Here is a 22,537-nt window from a genome sequence, read left to right as displayed (position 1 = left end):
TGTGTGTGTGTGTGTGTGTGTGTTCATTCGTGTTGAGTGCAAAGCTCTACCCACAACAGGCTTCTTGAAATCACAATAGATTTGCACAGAACTAAAAAAGTAACTTGGGCATTTTACTCCCCCATGATCGTTCTTCCACATTGCGATGCCTCGGTGCCTACTATTAATCTGTTCATCAGCTTAGAGGATATAACTTGTAATCGCATCCTAAAGGGTCAATAGTGCCTGAGATGAGAAAAGTGTGCAGCTAAACACACACACATACACACACACACACACACACACACACACACACACACACACACAAAGAGGCAAAATAGTGAATAAAAGCAGTGAAGTACTCTTCAAAGAGGAGAAAAAAAAAACAACAACAACAACTAGAGGCGAATGCTCGACTGGCAAGCAGATGCGCTTGCGCTCTTCTAGCCCGGACTGTTGGGGCTGCAATTCTTGCTATCCGCTATATTTAGAGGCATTGACTTTACCATTGCGCAGATTGTTTTGGAAGGGAGGAGTGCTAAGAACATCCGACAACTCGTTTACATTTTTATTTCAGGCGAGTTTGTCATGAACTTTGAGTGTTGCTTAGGTTTGTCTCAACTTTGAAATATTTTTGATTTAACCTTTATCGGCACACTTGATATTTACACCGGTTTCACAAAACAGTAGGACGAAATGGCTCAGGGGAAAGCACCAGCTATTGGAATCGACCTTGGAACAACCTCCTCGTGTGTCGGTGTCTTCCGGAACGGCAAAGTCGAGATCATCGCCAACGACCAGGGAAACCGAACCACACCGAGCTACGTCGCTTTCACCGAGACGGGAAAGCTGGTTGGAGATGCCGCCAAAAACCAGGCTGCCAAGTAAGTTTACCTTTTCAGACGCATTAACACATATTGTTTTGATTTGTTGGGTGTGACCTATTAACCATATCAAACATGTTACACTCATTTACTACATTGTGAGTATGGAAAAAAAAATGTAAATGTCAACTCAAAGGGGGACAAACCCGAGTGTATTGAGTGATCGCATAAATTCAAGTGTAGAAATCGGACTCCCCCCCCCCTCCCCGATTACGGCAAAGACTACAACAATTACTGACGTCAAAGTAAAATTTACTATGAAAGGAAAATGTATGTATAAAGATGAAAAGTGCACCTTTCGGTGACACGACATTTGCTCCGGGCTTATTTTCCCCAGGGACGTAAGGTTAGGGTTAGGGTTGTGATAAGGTTTGAGGTTTAGTTTGATGTGAGGATTAGGATTAGGGTTATGGCTATGCTTGTGGGTAGAATTCATATTTGGCTCAGCTGGCAGATATTTCATGGCAGCAATATTGACGCAGGAGTAAATGAAATGGAAACTCTCCTTCCACATATTACTGACACATGACAGGGGTAATATCATTCCACTGCCTTCTATAAAAGGAAAGCAAAGCGCTCCATTGAAAGATGATAATGGTAGATATGGAGCTGCAACGTATTTTTTTTTTTTTTTTTTTTGGTCAAAAGTACACACCCGAAAGAACAGATGCGTTGACTTTAAAGCGTACCTTGCACTGTGAACACCACAATGTGGCTATTCGTGAGATGAAAATATTTCCTAGCAAACTCATACAGTCCTTACGGAATTTGTAAGATTTATAATCTTTCATAATGAACGTATTCCCAGTTAAATCAATATTCAAGAAAGACTTGACAGATCTTGTTAACTTTTTTGAACATAGAAATGTATTAAATAATACAAGAACGAAGGACTAAAACAAGACATATTACTCTTTTAATATCGATTTAAAATGTCTAAAAAAAGATAAAATCATGACAATGGATAGTACAGATATCAATGGAAACATATAATACGTGACCAAGTCACGGAATTTAGGACTTGATGAGTGAAGTGTGTGTGGTCGGTCGTGAGCAAGACTTCTAAATATTTAAAGGACAAAAAGTGGAGTTCTACTTGATGAATGCAAGAAGAAGGCAGGAAGGTCACTGAAGCACGTAAGATGAAACGGGTCACCCCTCAAGACCGACACCCACGAGTAATACAGCCCATGAGTTCGACACTAGGCAAATATAGCCCATGAGTTTGACATTAGGTAAAAACAGCCCACGAGATAGACAGATACAACACGAGGCTTAATGTGTCGGCTTCGTGGGCCTTACGTCTAACTCGTGGGCTGCATGACTCGTGGGTGTCGGTCTCGTGACGTGCACCCGATGAAACAACCTCGGCAGCAACATCTTAACGACAATGTGTGTCTTCCGGCAGGCCTAATTGCGATAAGAAATAACTTGGAATTCATTTGGTCAAGTGTGATAGGTTCATTTTGTGATTGCATTATACGACTTTTCTGTTTTCAGCCCAATATTTGAGATACCTCAGTTTTTAAAAGTTTCTTGATACACCAAATCCACGAAAACAAGGTTCCGTGAGATACTAGTAGTTCTGTATCACTTTTTTTTTTAAGACGTGATAAGATGTTCCGACTCACTGCCAGCGTTTCATTGGGCAGTGTAAGGAATCTCTTCATCCCAATTACATTTTGTTTCTATGCCAATGTCACGTACATTCCGATACTCTCATTGCCCGACTCATGTCCGACGCTGAAACTGGCAACACTTTTTACTTTTAAAAAAAGTTCTTTTTTTTTTATTTCTCTCTCTGGCAAATCGTTATTTCTTTTCTCTGATTTTGTGCGGATTGAATGACGATATAACCAGTGTCATTTCCTCTTCCCTGCTGGAAAGAACACAGTGTCCCACAGTCTGAAACACACTGTGAAACCCAGTGTGAGCACAGTGTAAAATATCTTCACATTGTTACCTCCCTGGCTAAATTCGAGTGTTTTGATGGTGTGATCGAATCATCAATTCACAGTGTGAAACAGAACATTACTATGTGAGCTCTCCGTGAAAAACCACACCACAGTGTGAAATCATCTTCACACTGTTGAATTCAAGCGTTTCCACATAGCCAACTATGTGGAAAGACTGTGAGCATACTGTGGAAGACTGTGTTCTTTCCAGTAGGGTTTCTCCTCTGGACTTCCAACTTAATGAAGACAACATGATATTCTCCGCAGCAAATTCCCCCATACCTTGAGATGTTAATTCTTGAAAATATTTTGTTTCTTTCAATTTACGTCTAGAAATCCGAAGAATACAATCTTCGCCGTCAAGCGATTAATGGGAAGGCTATTTACCGATGAAGTTGTTAGTGGGAATGTGAAGAGCTGGCCTTTCGCTGTAGTTGACTGTGACGGTAAACCCATGTTGCAAGCAGAGTACATGGGAGAAACAAAGACCTTTGCCCCGGAAGAGATCAGCTCAATGGTCCTGACTAAGATGAAGGAGACTGCCGAGGCGTACCTGGGTCAGAAAGTCACTGATGCCGTAATCAGCGTGCCGGCTTATTTCAACAACGCTCAACGCCAGGCGACAAACGACGCAGGGGTGATGGCAGGTCTGAACGTCATGCGTCTCATCAACGAGCCAACAGCGGCTGCCCTGGCGTACGGGCTCGATACAAATGAGGATGGGGAGCGACATGTGCTAATCTTTGACCTTGGAGGAGGGACATTTGATGTCTCTATTCTCACCATAGGAGAAGGAATGTTTGAGGTCTTGTCGACATCAGGGGATACCAATTTAGGTGGCGAGGACTTTGATAACCGGTTCGTCAACCATCTGGTTAAGGCATTCAAACGCATGCATGGAAAAGACCTTAGCTCCGACCCACGATCCCTTCGTCGCCTTCGAACGGCAGCTGAGGAAGCGAAGAGGACTCTGTCGAACATCACAGAGGCCAACATAGAAGTGGATTCTCTCTTCGAAGGAATCGATTTTAACATCACCGTCACCAGAGCTCGCTTCGAGGAATTATGCGGTGATCTCTTTAGGGCAACCCTTGAACCAGTAAAGAAAGCACTGGATGACGCTAACCTCGAAAAAGGACAGATTGGATCTATTGTCATGATTGGAGGGTCGACTCGCATCCCAAAAGTACAGATGCTTGTGAGTGATTACTTCAAGGGCAAAGAACTGAACACGTCCATCAATACTGGTGAAGCTGTGGCCTATGGTGCAGCAGTCCAGGCAGCCATCTTGTCTGGTGATCAGAGCGAGGATATTCAGGATCTCTTACTCCTTGATGTAGCTCCCCTGTCTCTGGGTATTGAAACTGCTGGTGGTGTGATGACATCCCTCATCAAGAGAAATACGACTATTCCAACGAAAAAAGGTCAAGTTTTCTCCACGTATGCAGACAACCAGCCAGGTATACTCGTTCAGGTGTTCGAGGGAGAGAGGTCAATGACAAAGGACAATAACTTACTTGGAGGATTCGTGTTAACCGATATTCCTCCTGCTCCAAGAGGAGTGCCACAGATCAATGTGACCTTCGACATTGACCGCAATGGCATCTTGAACGTGACCGCCAAAGACAAGAACACCGGTCCCGTCAACATTAAGAGGTGTGCCAACAGGGAGGAAATCGACCGATTGGCCAACGAGGCAGCAAAGAGCTGAAGATGGACGAGGTCAAGAGAAAATGGCCGCAGGACGTTTCTAGTGAAAGCAACGGACGTGCCTCCCCTTGGCCGCCATCCATTACATGGACATCACTTCAACGGCATCAAGGAAATGAATGAAGGGATGATGCACCGAAATTTAGATGAATTCCACGTCAGTCATGTTTAAGCTGCCCACTTAAATTATGATAATTATAACTGCATCTATATGGGACTTTATTCGGGTGGTTCTAAGCACGCTCGTGGTAATGACACACACACAAAAAAAAACCAACAACTAGAAAACACAAAAACATAGGACAATGCAAAACCGAAATCAAAATAACCGTAACAAAAAAAAAAGAAAAAAGAAAAAGAGAAATGTGATACAGTGATACAAAAATTAATAGCTGACTGTGTGTGCCTCCATATAAAATATATAACTGATTAAACAGATGAGTTTTAGCGAAGAATTGTAAGTGGTTCAATAGATGAGGTATTCTGAATATGAAGAGGAAATTTATTCCTAAAGGTGGGGGCAATGAAAGAGAAGGCCAGGTCCCTGTAACGGGTTTTTGTATGTGGGTCGTGAAATAGTTGGACAGAGGAAGATGAACGGAGGGGTCTGGCAGGAAAGGAGGAGCGAAGAGAGATTAGGACTAAGGACTTACAGGACTCCCAGTCACCAAGTAGCAGGTCTCCAGGCACAAACGTGTGCCAGGCGACCACCTCTTCCGAAAGTGATAATGGGCTAACTATCGAAGAGGTCAATTATCAGTCATTGTGTTAGACGATACTTTGTTATCAGTCTTCCCTCTCACCGATTGTTTAGCTCACCTATAATCTTGTATAAGTCTGTTTGTATCCAAGCAATGTGTTTCGCTTTGACAATGGAATGATGAAAAAGATAACAATTTCACAAAAAGTACTTTTTGTGAATGTCAACCTTAATTGATTGGTCGTGCAACCTTCGTTTGCGACGAGTTTGAAGTCGAAGGGAACCTTGGTATATGTAATTTGGGAAGTCCTTTTCCAAAGCTTTCGATTCGGGTTGTAAAGAGATACTATGATACTTTCTGATAATTTCTAGTGGGCCTATCGAAAAAGATAATTATATATATACCAGATCATTTTTGCTGATTAAACTTTCATTTCCATTCCTTTGTTTCACAAGGACATGTTATAATAATCATTATCTTCATCAAAGTTTACTAAATAAACATACGATAAGTCTTGATATCTGTAGAACACCGTGTTATGTTTACACCAATTGTTACCCAAATAACCCCTGTAGTGTGTAAAAGTGTAAAGAAACTAACAAATTATAATGGCAATGAAATGCTTGTTGGTTGTATATTTTGATTTCTATCTAGGCAGATCTTACCCTGTTTTTAACACCTGTGTACGCCAGGATGGTGTATCCTTTAATCTACATTCAATACAACTGGCCGCCTGTCTGTCAAATTATGCTATTAATGTGCCGAATAAGCCTGAACCGATAATAGCATCCTGCACTCTGAGAGACGGTTGCCAATTACAAGTATATATCTCTTAGATGAGAGAATCACAACTGATTCTCGTAATTCTTAGATACATGTCACGCCAATTCTAAATTTTGGTTCACGAAGAAGACTCTAATATTAATAAATAATATATTTCCATGTGCCTATATGTTATATCCGCATTCTTTGTAATATTTGTATTCTTTGAATACTTTCTGTGAATACTTTCTGTGAATAATTCTCTGAATACTTTGTATTCACACATTATTATTTTCATAGTGCATATTCGGTCATTACTCCGGCAAAGGCAACTGAACGTGTAAACTTTAATATCATTATCATATTGTATTTATCATCAGTACTATTATTGTAAAGTAGTTGGAGTGGTACACATACACTCTGTAACTTTCCCTCTTCCCCCTACCCTTCCCTATTTCTCTCTTTCTCTATTCCCTATTCTATCCAGAGTAGGTAAGCATATAGTCTCCATACCGTCAAGCCTCGGTTTATTTTGGAGACCCTTCTGTTTAAGTAAGTTTATGTTATTTCCTTTTTCTGCTATTCCGATATTATAAGTGTTTGCCTTCGTATCCCTGGAATATAAGACATATAAGTTTCTGACAAGGACAGCATTACCTTTTCCCCAATAAACACCATTTACTACTCTAGAATAGAACTTGTTAATGCTTCTAAAATGGTTGCTAATGTTGTCCGTACTTCCTGAGATATAGGGTGGGTCTATGCTCAGTTTTCGAGTCTTCTGTTAATTTCTTCAAACCTGGGGTCCACTTACCTAAAATGGAAATTCAGTGGGCAACCTATGCACATGTTCTTGAAAGATTTTGTTCACTATCTCTGTCATTCCTATAAACATTCCGGGGCGTTTCAATACACACCTTCGGGAGAGAGAAAAATGTCCGCATCCTTATTCTGATCGAAACCATTTAAAGGATCACTCAAGACAATTTACATAATTTCACATCAGGTAGTATAAGTAAAGCGATAGTGCCATGTAAAGATCCTTAAAAGGAAGTTAGTGCGGTCCCGCAGCAGATATATGTACATGTATATATACATTCATATACATGTAATATATATATATATATATATATATATATATATATATATATATATATATATATATAATATACATTAAATCTGCACCCATCTACCAATTACATGCTTATACGATGATAACTGTACATACCTTGGCAGTCGTGTTTGCGTCTTTACAATGAAACTTCACTTCGTCGAAATCTAGTCTGCCTTCACTGTGAAACTTCGCTTTTCTGATATAATGTAATATAATAGTCCAAGTCCAACTTGCAGTTTTATGCCTGGCTAAAGATCACGCGTAAAATACGCATGGCTTGTGAGGCGGACGCGAAGCTTACTCATGATACAGCTTTGTGAAAAACTTATTTTGATATATGTATATTGTGCGTATATAATGTTACGCAACATTCATGAGACACGCATGACTTGTATTAAACTTATTTTCATTGAGCCACCTCCTGTCCTCATGTGAAAGTTGAAGAAACATTTCAAGCACATTTTATGTTATGTTTTCAATCATCAAAATCTTTCTGGGGTTAGAGTTGTATTCTTCCATCTACGGGTATATCACTTGTAGAAATCACCCTTCGGTAAATAGAATTTCATCTCCATGATTTACCCATGTGCATCAAAGCAGTTAATCTTTGCATACTTGTTCCTCTCCGTATGAAAAAAAAAAATGTCTAGCTCTACTTCGAAACTGTTGAACAAAAATTGATCAGCCACTTTTCATGAAGTATCTGTTCGTTTCTTCTGTTCTGATATGTTTTACTCTCCTCTTTAAAGTCAGCCGAAAATGAAAGTTCATTCTACATTAACATTTTTAATTTGTTTTTTCATCCTATAATTTCCCCAGTCGCTCCTTTAATTCGTCAGTTCTCGATGAGTTCCATGAACGAGTTTAAAGGGATCGTATAGTTTTGGTTGAGAACTAATTTCAGGTTTCTAACATTTTTTGGTGAGATAATGAGAAACCTCTTATGAAATATGAAAGAGCATGTAATTCTATAAGGAATTCAACGTTTATTTGATGAAAATTGGTTTTGAAATGACTGAGATATCCAAAAGAGAGCGATTCTAATAAAGTGTGGGACCCACACTTTATTACGGTTGCTTTGTTTTACTTTGTTTTTGGATGTTTCAGTCATTCAAACCCCGATTTTCATCAAAAACAAACTTTGTATTCCTCTTAAAATGGTATGCTCTGTACTATATCATAAGTGTTTTCTTGGTATCTCGCAAAAAGTTAAAAGCTCAGTTCTCACCTCCACCAATACTGCACCATCCCTTTAAATCTATACCTGGTGTAGGCCTATATCGTTATAAGAGTGGGAAAGAGAGAGAGAGAGAGAGAGAGAGAGAGGAGATGGGGGGGGGGGGGGGGGTGGGGAGGAGTGAAACTATTGTCCGTTGTGTTGTGTGCATAGTTTGCATACCTTTGTCTACAATAGACGACTGGAAATTACAATGAATTCGCAGAAAACAAAACCAAGAGTGGGGATTTCATCGTCCACGATCGTTCTTTCACCCTTCGCTCTAATGGAGCGTTGATACATCAAATCTCTTTTAGTTCGGGATATTTTGCAAGGACCTCGTAAAGATCTACTGGTGCACGTAATGAGAAAAAAAAAATGCAATCGAACAAACAAGCACTTCAGCAAATTAAAATAGTGAAAGGGCTCATGAAAAAGGGGGGAAAGGGAGAAACTAAGAAAGGCGAATGCTCCAATGAGCAGGTGAGCTTTAATTCAACGCAGACGCGCTTGCGCACTTCTATCTAGGGTTGGCGGGACCGCAGCCTCCAATCCTTATTACATTGTATATCATTCACAGCCAACGCCCATCACCACCACGCAACTGCTCTAGTAAGAGAATTAAGACTGAGAACACCCGACAACTCTCTTATTTTAAATTCATCTTTCAATCTGTCACGAGTTTGGTGATTTGTGTTCGTCTCATTTTCAACCTAAGCCGGCACTATCTTGTCATTTACGCCTGTCTCGCAACATCGCAGAAAAAAAAAATGGCTCAAGGGAATGCTCCAGGTATTGGAATCGACTTGGGAACGACGTACTCGTGTGTGGGTGTCTTCCAGAATGGCAAAGTCGAGATCATTGCCAACGACCAGGGAAACCGGACCACGCCAAGCTACGTCGCCTTCACCGATACGGAGAGGCTCATCGGAGATGCCGCCAAGAACCAAGTTGCTATGTGAGTTTACCTGTTCAGATGCATTGACAATTCGAATTTGATATCTAGGTGTGGTCGTAATCCCAATTATGTTCTGGTGCGAGACAATCACTGGCTTTATTCTGTTTTCTCTGTTCCGTGATTTAAAGGTAATGCAAAGATGGCAGTCAACAAATTATGCTGACTAAATTCGAAGCTGTGATTCGAGAACAGGTGTTTGCTTTCTCTTTAGATCAAACAAGAGAGAACTTTTACGTCTGTCTTTTCCTGTCACAGAAAGGGATAAACAGCAATAATGAGTAAAGTGGAATGATAAAAGAGGTGTATCACCAAACACACACACACACACACACACACACAAAATAGTTTCATGGCCTTAATCGGAGAAGGTTGTGATTTCTTGTGAGCTGAATTTCCAAAGAGTTGAAGGATAAAGTAATTGAGTTTGAGGGGATTAGTACCGGCAGGAACACAATGATGTCACTAACGCACAAATTCAGTATTTGATATTCTAAAAAAAAGGCATTTGTCCTCTCACATGCATAACTGAAAATTAAACAAAACAAAACAACAACAAACAAACAAACAAACAAACAAAAAATAAAAATAAGGAGGCAAAATGAAGAAGACCCAGCGTGTTCAGTTTATATGTGGTGAGAATACATGGGAATTGGTGCACATAGCAGTCCTGTTTTTACCATTCGACCTTATGCACATTTGAGAAATCCCTTTTGTCAAAAGTTTAGCATTGGGAAGAGCAACAAATTTTTCGTTTAATTTCAGCCATATTTTGTTTATAATCATGATATTTCTATAATCATAATACAGTGTGTGAGTGTGTGTGTGTGTGTATGTATGTGTGATTGATATTGTGTTTGCGTACACAGGCGATCATGCTCGTACTTATGTCAGTGCGTGTGTGTAAGCGTGATAGTTTGCCCTTGTGCTTCATAACTGACCCTTGACACCGCCGTCAACAAAGTTCTGGTTTGCATGTCCATCAGACCGCGCGGAAAATTTTGTAATGTTGTCCATGATTTTGTGCAAATCAAAGTAATGACAGTAACCAATTTAACCTCCTCTTTCCCCATCTATCAGATCGGCAGTAAAATTTAGATTCGACCATTTGTTGAAGAGACACGATGATATTCTCCTTTTTTTCCTTTTCCATCTAGGAATCCGAGGAATACAATCTTCGATGCTAAACGATTGATCGGAAGACGATTCGCCGACGACGTCGTGCAATCGGACATGAAGCACTGGCCTTTTGCTGTGGTTGACCGCGACGGCAAACCCATGTTGCAAGCAGAGTACATGGGAGAAACAAAGACTTTTGCCCCGGAAGAGATCAGCTCAATGGTCCTGACTAAGATGAAGGAAACGGCCGAGGCTTACCTGGGTCAAAAGGTCACCAACGCGGTCATAACCGTACCGGCTTACTTCAACGACGCTCAACGCCAGGCGACCAAGGACGCAGGGGTGATAGCAGGTCTGAACGTCATGCGTATCATCAACGAGCCAACAGCGGCTGCCCTTGCGTACGGGCTCGATAAAAAGGTGGACCAGGAACAAAACGTACTCATTTTCGATCTCGGAGGAGGAACATTTGATGTCTCCGTTCTCTCCATTGATGAAGGACTCTTTCAGGTCGAATCGACATCAGGGAATACTCATTTGGGTGGTGAGGACTTTGATAACAGGCTAGTCAACCACCTGGTCGAAGAGTTTAAACGCAAGCAGAGGAAGGACATTAGATCAAACGTACGATCCCTTCGTCGCCTTCGGACTGCAGCTGAACGAGCGAAGAGGACTTTGTCGAGCAGCACACAGGCAAGCATCGAGGTGGATTCTCTGTTCGAAGGAATCGACTTTTACACCACCATCACCCGAGCCCGCTTCGAAGAATTATGCGGTGATCTCTTTAGGTCATGCCTTGAGCCAGTTCAAAAGGCACTGGTGGACTCTAAACTGGACAAAAAGAAGATTGACTCTGTTGTTATGATAGGTGGATCCACCCGTATTCCGAAAGTGCAGAAGCTTCTGAGGGATTACTTCGACGGCAAAGAATTGAACAAGTCCATCAATCCAGATGAAGCTGTGGCCTATGGGGCGGCAGTCCAGGCAGCCATCTTGTCTGGTGATCAGAGCGAGGAAATCAAGGAAGTCTTACTCGTTGACGTAACTCCCCTCTCCCTGGGTATCGAAACTGCTGGTGGTGTGATGACACCCCTCATCAAGAGGAATACGACTATTCCACATAAGGAAAGCCAGGTTTTCACGACGTACGCAGACAACCAGCCAGGTGTCCACATTCAGGTGTATGAGGGAGAAAGGGCCCTGACCAAGGACAACAACCGACTTGGACACTTTGAACTAGGCAATATTCCTCCTGCTCCACGAGGGGTGCCACAGATTGAGGTGACCTTCGACGTCGACGCCAATGGCATCATGAACGTGACCGCCAAAGACAAGAGTACCGGTCGTAGCAACAAGATCACGATCACTAACGACGGCAGCCGGCTCTCCAAGGAAGAAATCGACCGCATGGTCAGCGAGGCCGAAAAGTTCAAAGCTGAGGACGATCAGAATCGAGAGAGGATCGCCGCAAAACACCAAATCGAGGGTTACGCCCTTGACGTAAAGGCCGCCATCAACGACCAGTCTGCGGAGAGTGTCCTCACCGCAGACGACAAGGAGACCGTCCTCCAGGCAGCGAACGATGCCATTCAGTGGGTGGACGCCAACACCCTGGCATCGAAGGAAGAATACGTGCACCAGTTTGAGGAGCTGCAGAAGAAATGCGTGCCAATTATGTCCAAGCTGCATGGTGGGGCTGCAAGGTCTCCAGGCTCCCAGGAGACGGGTCCACAGGCGGCCGGCTCTACCGGAAGCGGTGGTCCTACTATTGAAGAAGTGGACTAGACTTCCACATGACCAGGGCCGGCGGAGCGTTTTCAGAAGTGAGGGGGGGGGGGGCACTTCCGGGTTTCATGAGCTAACAAGCAAAAAAAAAAAAAAAAGAGTCTTCAGCTCATCTCCTCTCCCCTTCCACTTCCGGGTTTCTCCCGCTGACAAGCAAAACAACAACAACAACAACAACAAAAAAGAGTCTTCAACGCAGAAACATTACCGCGCTCACTTTTCAAGATCTCTATCTATTTCTTTTTAGTTCCACTTACGTACTTCCGAGTTAAAAAAAAAAAAAAAAGTATGGGGGGGGGGTAGGGGGAGGCCCCCAAAGTGATGACACCTGATGTATTCCTTTGTATGGTGCACAAAAAGTGCGGAACCCCCCCTCGGTTCCGCCGGCCATGATGACGACTGAATCACATTTGCCTCTGCAGAGGTTACATTGCTCATCCATTCTTTCAGGACTAACCATATCAATGCAGTGCGTGTGTTTTGTTTGTATGAATGGCAAGTAAATCGTAATACCTGATTAATTAGAAAAATTGGCCTACCCGGAAAAATAACTTTCAAGCCGTAAGGAACCTTAGTTTTTTAATATCTTGGGGATGGTTCTGGGAATTTTCCATTTGGGTTTTTTGAATAGAGACTGTGTGTGATATATACTTGCTTATGATTCACGGAAGGCAAAAGGACACAGAATTAGAATCTTGTTCATGAAACTATCTTAAGAATATACGTTCAATTCCATTTTATATTGATTTTGCTATTTCTCCCGAAAATGTATCGTATCTCCATCAAAATTTTGTAGGATATTTTGTAGTCTTGATATGTTAGAGAAATGTATAAAGTTAAAAAAGTGACTTGAGGTGTATTAAGAGGCAAAAATTTATGAAATTTGTTTGACGTATATTTGATTTGTGTGTAAGCAAAATTTATGTTTCGTAACAGCCACTCACGGATTTTTTTTTCTATTCATGGTACTAATGACACGTAAATCTGACTTTTTTCAAAATCCTTATGTGCATTCATATGTTTCATGTTATGTTATGTTCCTAATCATTTTTTATGTATTTTTTTTTATTTTATGGTATGTTGTTTTAATACTTTTTTTTATTACATCTACATTATGATTATGAGTGTCCCACACCATTTTTCCTCTGGTGTTCAGTTGGCACAACTTAGATATTTGATTATAAAATTACGGTGGCCCGGAATAACAACAACAGCGTCAATAACATAGCAGAAATATTCTATTTTGTCTCTTTATTTGTGTGTTTCATTTATTACAGCTATGTTGCATTTGACCTAAATTTTCTAGTGTCTTCGTATTTCATTTGGAATCAGGATTATAAGGTGCCGGCTCAGTAAATTTCACATAAAGCATCCTCAAAGTATTTCAGGAGAAATTTCCCCTAATGTACATAGACTCGTTTTGATTAAGTGAATGCAGTAATATTATTAAAACACTTAAGTAAAGTTTGAGGAAAGTTATGAATTTTAAAAGTTTCGGTGCCGCCATCTCTGTATGGGAAGACTACAACAGTTTGTGACGCACTGCAGTACAATGATGTAAAGAAAAAAAATAAAGGAGATTCCACAAAATTTCCTCTTTAATGGAAAGTACACATTCCTTTTACTTGTTACTGAAACATGTTTAAGGTAACGTTATTTCTCCTGCTTTCTGAAATAGGCAAGTCACTTATTACTCTTTGAAGTGCTGAAAATGTGGAATTTTACTGTAAGCAAAGTTTTACTCAAAAGTAGAGCTCAGAGGGGAGAAAGGATCAATTGCGAGGGGCAGCTCCACAAGACCCAGGAGGACATTTACACACACACACAAACACACACAAACACGTGTATATATATATATATATATATATATATTGTATATAATATATATATATAATGTATGATATATTATATATATATATATATATATATATATATATATATATTATATGTAACACAAGTATGTGTACACCAACACACTAGAATTCTCATGTATAAATCGCACAAGTACGAATTCCTCGAACAAAAAATCTTCCAAGAGGGGAAAGAATCCAGGAGACGGACCATCAGGAATTGAGCCTTTGCGTGAAATTCTTCATAAGGACAAACAGGTTGGAAAGATAAGAGGGCCTAGCATAAAAAAAAAAAGCTATAAGCTATTAGGGCAATTCGTCAGTCAGTAGGACTGAGATTCTTTACTCCTTTCCTTCTTTTCCTTGAGAGGGTCTCAGGGTGCTGCCAAAGTAAGTGACCGATCCAGAGGGGGCGCACCGGGCGCGCGCCCCCTCTTTATTTTTGGTTTAAAAAATAATAAAAATAAATAAAAGGGGGGGTGCGTGCGCCCCCTTTAATTTTGCAAAGGCGCCTCCCCTTAACGGAATTCCTGGATCCGCCCCTGAAAGTGGTTGTTGATTGTTAACGTCGACTCTTCGGGGTCATCCCATGAGCTTTTGACGCCCACGATACGATTCCCGAGGCAGACATATATCTATGAGTTACACACCCGCGAGTCATTTATGTGTGTCTGGCCTGTGTATTTAGTCTATGAGGATTTCAGAATTCAGTATGGAATGGGTTAAGTATCCAGCTGGTGGGCTATATACTAATGACTCGTGAGATGTATAGCTCGTGTGATGTAAGACTCGTCAGCTTTATAGGTCGTGGACTGTTTGACTCGTGAGTCGTGACAGTGTGACTCGCGAGTGTCTGCCTTAAATATCTAGCTCGTGGGCCGTATGACTCTTGGGTGTTTATACCATGATGGATTACCTCTAATGGTCGACGTGAACAGTTAACAAACATCTGTGATGATAGCAGGCAGCGGCAAATAAGCCCCTCTCAACACCCACCTCTTCACGTTTAGCTATGCTAACTGTTGACTTATCAAGGAAGTAAATATCTATGTATAATCACCGAGTTGAAAGAGAAAAAAAGGGGTGATATCTTGAGGAGTAGAACTATAGTTGTGATCCCCTTTCCTTCCAACGTACGGCCATTGCCGAATTTGAGTTATACCGTCTCTCAGATATCTCCCTCAACCATTCACTCGCCTGAGGCCAGCCAAGCAGAAGGGGGATGCGTTTATATAGGCCTACATCACTATGTATTAAGGTAATATGTACCGAGTATGATCACAGACTGCTTTTGGTACATTTTAAGATCTAAAATAGCACTCTTTTGTTGCATAATGGAGCATCATAAAGTATTTTTTTCCAGTTTTTTTTCCAGTTTTTTTTTTTTTTTTTTTTTTTTTTTGTTGTTCAAGCGGATCCTGCTCTCCAGTGAGTCCCTTCCCTCCTTTCTGGTTTGACCAAAAAGTTGTCACTGTTGAGTGATAACTAATAGGTGCTCTAACTCAGGAAAGTAATTTGTGTACTTGTAGAACTGACTTTGTTGCTGTAAGAAATTACTTCTTTTCCACTCACCAGCCGATTTAAGGATAATTCAGGAATGGGGGGGGGGGGGGGAGATGAATGGCCGTTAAGATTTTGAAGGTAAAACAACTCACCCATAACACAAATGAGCTTAGTCTGACCCCGTTCTGGTAGACCGGATAAAGAGTGGTGGTTCACAAAAGATGTTTTCGTAACTGCACTTCCCGACTCGCTTTGAGCACAGACCTATACGAGACCACCACCACTCACAGTGCAGAACCTTGAGTCCTTGGTCTCAAGTCTGGCGACCGTTGACGATAGCTGGAGGTCCTCGTCCCCTGATATCGACTCATCCCCCCCCCCCCAAACATGATCTTTATTGGTTATATGTCCGCTCAATGATATATACATCCTAGGAATATGTGTCATGGTGATATAGGAATACAAATCACTATATTCATGTACAATACAATGTAGATTCAAAGTACATAAGTATGAACAATCAAAGTTCTTTTTACCGCAAACTTTCTGTAAGTTTTTGTTAATCACGATGGTACGCTAGTATGAAAATAAAGATAATCCAATAATTATCACTTTTTGAAGAGTAATAATTCTCTAAACATGCTAAACGTCAAGACCTTATTCAATTCATTGCTCTATAATAATGGAAATGTTTGGAATTCTCTCCATGTATTAGTTATAGTTATATAACTATATGAATAGTTATGTTCTAGTTATATGAAAAGTGTAGACTTCCCGTCCAATAGTGATGACAAATGGATTTTTTTTTTTAGATTGTGGGTTATCCGCACATCTTAAATTTCCATTGATCCGTTCTGCTAGTACTTCTATTCTCTGAAAGCTATCATAACCATGCTAAGCTGAAAAGCTTCGTCTTTTAACGTTTCATTTCATTTATGAAGTTTTTATGTTTTTCAATAGTTTGTATGAACTGCTAGTTGTTGGAAAGGTCAACTAAAAGTTAATGCCCTTTTTTCCACCTTTTACAAGAGACAAAGATAGTTTGCTTGCAGCGGCCTTTGATGAATACAGATGAAGGCTCTCATAGGGGAGAAATGAAAGAACCGAATTAATGTAAACCCTCCCAACAGACGCAATTGTGCAATTGTGCAATTCGAATCCGAAGGTCATTAAGCCTTTCAAAAGATTGCCTCCAGACGGACGAATACTGCTCGCCATAAATTTTGATATCGTTCCTGTGCATATTAAGAATCGAGCCTGTCTCATGTACATTCAATGACAGCGGTTTGAATCGCTATATATATTTTGTTGAGCTACCTTAGTCACTTCTCAACAATTTCACATTTCATCTGATTTTCATCTTTATTTGAGCACATTAGCATTTTTTTTTTTCATTTGACACATGCATGTTCACATGCATGTTTTTTTATTTTCATTTCCAATCAAACACGGTAATACACTTTGACATGATTACATATATTGGAACATAATAATACATATTGGTTCTTAAAAGAATTTCATGGAAATGGAAATTGAGGGGCTGCTAAAAAGCGAACTTGTAGATTGCAGTCCCCTCACTTACGTTACATTACTACAATATGACTTCATAACACAATACAACGATACATGTACCGTACATGCTAATCATTGAAAGTATACAGTTTTCATTCAATCAAATCGGATGGTTACATGTAGTACAGTGTATACGCTTTCACATGTATACACATACACATAGACATAGACATACACATACACATACACACAAGCACACACACGTACCCACATACACATACGCACACACACGCACGTACACACACATGTATGCATCCACATACATTGTGCACACACAGAAGAGAGTAGGGAAAGAGAGGGCGGGAGGGGGAGAGGGGGAGTAGAGAGAGCGAAGGGCAGGTCAACATTCTCGATACAGGGTGAAGAAAAAAGAACAACAATTCCAAACAGTCAAACTAATCATGGGGTACATATGAGCTACTCAAATATTTCTTTAAATTACTAGAGAATGATTTCAAACTAATGGAATCTTTTATATTTTTCTCAAGGGAATTCCAAAATTTTGGGCCACTGTAGATAAACGTGGATTTTGTAAATAGAGTTCGGGTAAGGGGCAAATGATATTCATCTGTTTGACGAGTGGGGTATTTATGAATATTTTTATTCTTATTAAACATATTTTCAAAAACTGAAGGAAGTGACTTATTATACAAACTATACATAAATTGACCTAGGTAATAATAATACAAATCCCTTACTTTTAAAACCTTATTCTCCACAAATAATCCGTCAGTATGGGAATATTTAGAGGTATTACATATTACTCGAAGTGCTTTTTTTTGTAACAAAAAAAAAAAAAAAATTGCAGACAGCGCAATAGGTGAAAATGGCTCCGGGAAAAGCACCAGCTATCGGGACCGACCTGGGAACATCATACTCGAGGATCCCTGTCTTTCGGGACGGGAAAGTCGAGGTAATCCCAGACGAGCTGGGAAACGGGAATATACCAAGTTACGTCGCCTTCACCGATACGGAGCGGCTCATCGGAAGTGCAGCAGAAAACCAAGCCTACATGTAATTATTTTTTCTCTCTCTGACTGCATTTATATTCAATATACTATATTTATGTATATATAATATTACAGATATATACTGAGAATTTGATCGCAAGATGAGTTCAATCCATTCTTCTTAAGTTGAGACGTTTTCGATGAAAGCTGCTCAAAAACGAAGGAAACAGTAAGCAAGTATAGACTACTTTAAATCATAACTTTGAGAATGTTCCTTGCTATCTCACAAAATTAATAATGATATGGAAAGGTTTTATCATGATGATGGATATGAAATGTCTTAAAATGACGCTTACCCCATTTTGTGACCAAACTCTTCATGTAATTATAATGATATGCAACTAAGTGCATATATACTGTATATGTGTGAGTGTGTACATACAAATGCAAGTGTTTATATCATACATGTAATATCATCTACATATATGTATACAAATGTGTGTACAATATATATATATATATATATATATATATATATATATATATATGAAGAGTTTGTTTGCAAAAACCGATAAGTCCATTTTTGAAGATTATGAAGTACGGTCTCTGTTATAAAATACAAAATAATACCTTTTGAATGATATATTGGTCACTACATATAAAGGTACATTTTTGAAGTTATGGTCAAAAGAAGCAAAAATTTTCTTATTACTCTCTTTATTTTTCTTGACCTTTAATCGCAAATATTTCCATTTGGCAAATATGGACTTATCGGTTTTTGCGAACAAACCCTTCATATATATATATATTGACCCACGTAATATCCCTCACTGTAGGTCTGTATGCATGGAAGCAGGATCTTCACACTAAATGACTTTGCTGTCTCGCGATCTATCAAGAGGATTACATCATCCCCTATTGCTTTCCTTCTCTGTATAGTTTGTGTGTGTGTGTGTGTGTGTGTGTGTGGGTCTTTCACTAGATTAGACTCTTTGAAAACCGAATTCGCTCATTTATGCTCTCCTTCATGCTGGTTAACAGTCACCAGACAATGAAGAGCCGAAATGGTTGTCTTCTAACGCCGACATGATCCTATCAATTGTCTGATAAGTCCACATCTTGTTGAGATGGTTCTTCAGAATGGTATACTACAACAATACTATCATGGCATACCAGCAGGATTACCAAATATGACGTATTAAGATAATTGAAGTTGTTACATTCATCCTGATTTCGATGCCTATCTTGGTCCATTGGGCCGAATGCATAAAACAAGCAATTGCTTGTAAGCAATTGCTTCAAGCAAAAGCACAAGCTCGTCTAGCAAAAGGTCTAGCTCAAGCAATTGCTTGTGCTTATACCTTTTGGTTGTCTCGCGCAAGCAATTGCTTCCTACCTGTTTTTCATCACATTTTGCGTGCTAACCATTGGACATTCCCGTTGTTGAAACAAAAAGTTTCTTACACTACTTAGGAGTAATTTCTTCTAGATTTATACCACTCCTGCACAAGTGTGGTCTTTCTTTTTTTGATATGGAAAATGATACTTAAAAGGGAACGTCCCAGTTAAGCAAAAGCTCAAGCCCATTTTACAGAGCTTGGAAAATCGTAAGCAATTGCTATCAAGAACAAGCAAAAGGTATGCTTTATGCATCACGTTTATAAGCAAATGCTTGGTCTCTAAGCAATTGCTTTAGCTAACTAGCAAAAGCTTCTGCTCGCAAGCATTTGCTTGATCTTATGCATACGGATTCAAGTAAAAGGCCAGCACAAGCAATTGCTAGCGTTTATGCATTCGGCCCACTATCTCTTACTCTGGGATCTCAGCATAGTTCTTCCAGGGTTGCTTCTTTCAAGGACCTACTACACATGGACATTTATTGCTCGTTAATTAATTCATGCACCTGTTTCTGTCAAAAGCGTCACAAAAACATTTTGTACATGCTTTCCTGCTTTGATCCAGTCTTGTCCATGCATGTCTTGACGATGCACAATTACACAATCGTCATTGTCCAAACGTCTGAATGTACTCATTAAGATGCACATAATCAGGTGGCGTTGGTGATGATTACGGGATCAAAGAAATACCTCCGTTCATAGTCCATATGTGTAGTATGGCCATGATTAAGCTTATTAACTGACCGGAACGAAAAATATGCAGCAAAGGACCACTATCAGTGTTACTATGAAGCTTGATTCAATTTTCTCTTTTCTGTCTGCGCAGAAATCCAAGAAACACAATATTCGACGTCAAGCGTGCGATCGGGAGACGATTCAGGGAGGACGCCGTGATGGCGGGCAAGAAACACTGGTCATTCAACGTGGTTAACCGACAGGGCAAACCCATGTTTCAATTAGACGACATGGGACAGTCTATGACCTTTGCTCCGAAAGAGATCAGCGCCATGATCCTGACCAAGATGAAGGAGATAGCTGAGGCGTACCTGGGTCACAAGGCTACCGAAGCAGTGGTCACCGTACCGGCCCACTTCAACAACGCACAGCGTCAGGCCACAGTAGACGCCGGGGTGATTGCGGGGCTCAAGGTCCTGCGCATCATAAACGAGCCATCAGCGGCAGCCCTGGCCTATGCACTTGATAACAAAAGACTCAATAAAAGGATATTGGTCTTCGATCTTGGAGGGGGCAAACTTGACATATCTATTATTTCCATAGAAAATGACAGAATTGAGGTCAACTCAACTATAGGGGAAACGCATCTGGGCGATGAGGACTTCGACATCAGGCTCGTCAACATTACTATCTAGTGAGGGAGTTTCGATATGCGTACAAGAGGGATATCACGTACAACCAGTATGCACTTTGCCGCCTTCGAACAGCAGCGGAGCAAGCAAAGAGGACTCTGTCCAGCAGCTCCCAGGCGGACATCAACGTAAAATCAGTTTTTGAAGGAATAAACTTGAACACCACCATCACCAGAGATGTATTGGACGAAGAATGCTCCGATCTTTACCGAGGATGCATCGTATTATTGGATAAACTTTTTCTCTGGTCTGTCTTTGAGAAAGAAGACATCGATTCGGTGGTATTGGTTGGGGGAGCGACCCGCATGCCAACATTGCGGGAAACTATTTACAACTACTTCAATCAGAGAGAACTTGATGTATCCCTCGATGCAGACCAAGGTGTGGTCTGTGGAGCAGCCATTCAGGCAGCGATTTTGTCTGGGAACGGCAGCCGGAAGATTAGCAACTTCACCCTTACAGACGCCATCCCGTGGTCTATTCGCGTCGAAACTACTGGTGGCATGACAACACATTGTTTGAGAGGAACACGAGCATACCGACGAGCCTAACGCACTCTTTCCCGACTTGCGCAGACAACCAGACTCAATTTCACATCGGAGTGTTCGAAGGAGAACAGACTCTAATTAGAAAGAACAACCTGCTCGGGTACTTCGAACTATCCGGCATCACGCCTACCCCTAAATGATTCCTGATTCGACGTCGTATTCGAAATCGACGACGACGGGATTCTGCACGTGACCATCGGAGAGGAAGAATCCAACCCCTAGGTTGAGGTCACCGGCGACACGGGTCGACTTTCAAAGGGAGATCTCGACAGCGTGGTCAAAGAATCTTAACCTGAAAAGTTCCTGGTCACAGACGCTAATTCAAATTAATTCGTACTCCCTCCAGTGCCCGCGGTGTTGTTAACTTGCCTTGGCAGTTATAGAAAGCATGGTGAAGATATTGTTATGAAAAAAAGGAGAAAAAAAGTTATAGTATGTAAATATTAGCGATACTGTGTTTTATACTGGCCGTATCCAAGGCTTCATGGCCACAAAAGTTTTACCATGTCTTTCTTAATACATGTGTATCGTATCATGACATTGTGTATGAACGTGTATGTAGAATGAACCTTAGTCACTTGCTGGGGTTGAGAGTATCAATCTTCTATGTTGTATCCAAATCGAAGAATACTCTTGAAAACTATTGAATACACTTAAGCTGCATGATATAAACAAACTTCAAATAACTTCCTTGATGCAACGTTTCCACACAGATACACTCTCTCCTCACATTATGAATATGTTAACATTAAATTCAATTCAATCAATGGAAATGTCCTAGTACGAAATTAAAAGAAACTCTTCGTCAAACAGGACCAGTTCTTTTTTCTTTTTTTTGGGGGGGGGGGAATGCAATAAACCCAGATAATTATAATAAGCAACATAATTATTTATTCAAGAAGCAGTATAAAAGACATCTTTTGTCTCTATATCAAAATAACATTGATGTATATAACAATCCCTTTTATCATTTCGTTTTTTGTTTTGTTTTTTGTTTGATGTTCTTTTGTGTATCTTCTGTATAAAACTGATTTATGATTTTTGAAAATAATTTAAATTCCAATTCTATATGATTTGTAACAACAGTGTACGCGCGCCTACAGGCCTTATTGGCTTTTTATGTGTACACCATTTTCCATTTTACTTGTTCCCTTTTGTAATCTGGAACAA

The 22,537-nt window shown here is 40.4% G+C and overlaps 3 protein-coding genes across 3 annotated transcripts; all 3 read left to right on the top strand.

Annotated features, from left to right (window-relative positions):
* Positions 1-675: 675 nt before the first annotated feature.
* On the top strand, positions 676-4,624 carry LOC140229930 (heat shock 70 kDa protein 1-like). Its single transcript, XM_072310130.1, has 2 exons — positions 676-863; positions 3,152-4,624. The coding sequence occupies exons 1-2, from the start codon at positions 676-678 to the stop codon at positions 4,527-4,529; spliced, it is 1,566 nt and encodes a 521-aa protein (XP_072166231.1). The 3' UTR covers positions 4,530-4,624.
* Positions 4,625-9,091: 4,467 nt separating this feature from the next.
* On the top strand, positions 9,092-12,180 carry LOC140229929 (heat shock 70 kDa protein IV-like). Its single transcript, XM_072310129.1, has 2 exons — positions 9,092-9,279; positions 10,434-12,180. Exons 1-2 carry the CDS (start codon positions 9,092-9,094, stop codon positions 12,178-12,180), a joined length of 1,935 nt encoding a protein of 644 aa, XP_072166230.1.
* A 5,751-nt stretch (positions 12,181-17,931) lies between these two features.
* Positions 17,932-20,822, top strand: LOC140230213 (heat shock 70 kDa protein IV-like). Its single transcript, XM_072310393.1, has 2 exons — positions 17,932-18,119; positions 20,279-20,822. Exons 1-2 carry the CDS (start codon positions 17,932-17,934, stop codon positions 20,820-20,822), a joined length of 732 nt encoding a protein of 243 aa, XP_072166494.1.
* Positions 20,823-22,537: the final 1,715 nt, after the last annotated feature.

This window comes from Diadema setosum, chromosome 6, assembly GCF_964275005.1.
Source record: "Diadema setosum chromosome 6, eeDiaSeto1, whole genome shotgun sequence".
In the NCBI taxonomy this organism is placed as follows: Eukaryota; Metazoa; Echinodermata; class Echinoidea; order Diadematoida; family Diadematidae; genus Diadema; species Diadema setosum.
This window is presented reverse-complemented; position numbering and strand designations above follow the sequence as displayed.

Coding starts and splice junctions, on each gene's coding strand:
- LOC140229930 (XM_072310130.1), top strand. CDS start 676: ATGGCTCAGGGGAAAGCACCAGCTATTGGAATCGACCTTGGAACAACC. Junction 864..3,151: donor GCCAAAAACCAGGCTGCCAA/GTAAGTTTACCT, acceptor ATTTACGTCTAG/AAATCCGAAGAATACAATCT.
- LOC140229929 (XM_072310129.1), top strand. CDS start 9,092: ATGGCTCAAGGGAATGCTCCAGGTATTGGAATCGACTTGGGAACGACG. Junction 9,280..10,433: donor GCCAAGAACCAAGTTGCTAT/GTGAGTTTACCT, acceptor TTTTCCATCTAG/GAATCCGAGGAATACAATCT.
- LOC140230213 (XM_072310393.1), top strand. CDS start 17,932: ATGGCTCCGGGAAAAGCACCAGCTATCGGGACCGACCTGGGAACATCA. Junction 18,120..20,278: donor GCAGAAAACCAAGCCTACAT/GTAATTATTTTT, acceptor CTGTCTGCGCAG/AAATCCAAGAAACACAATAT.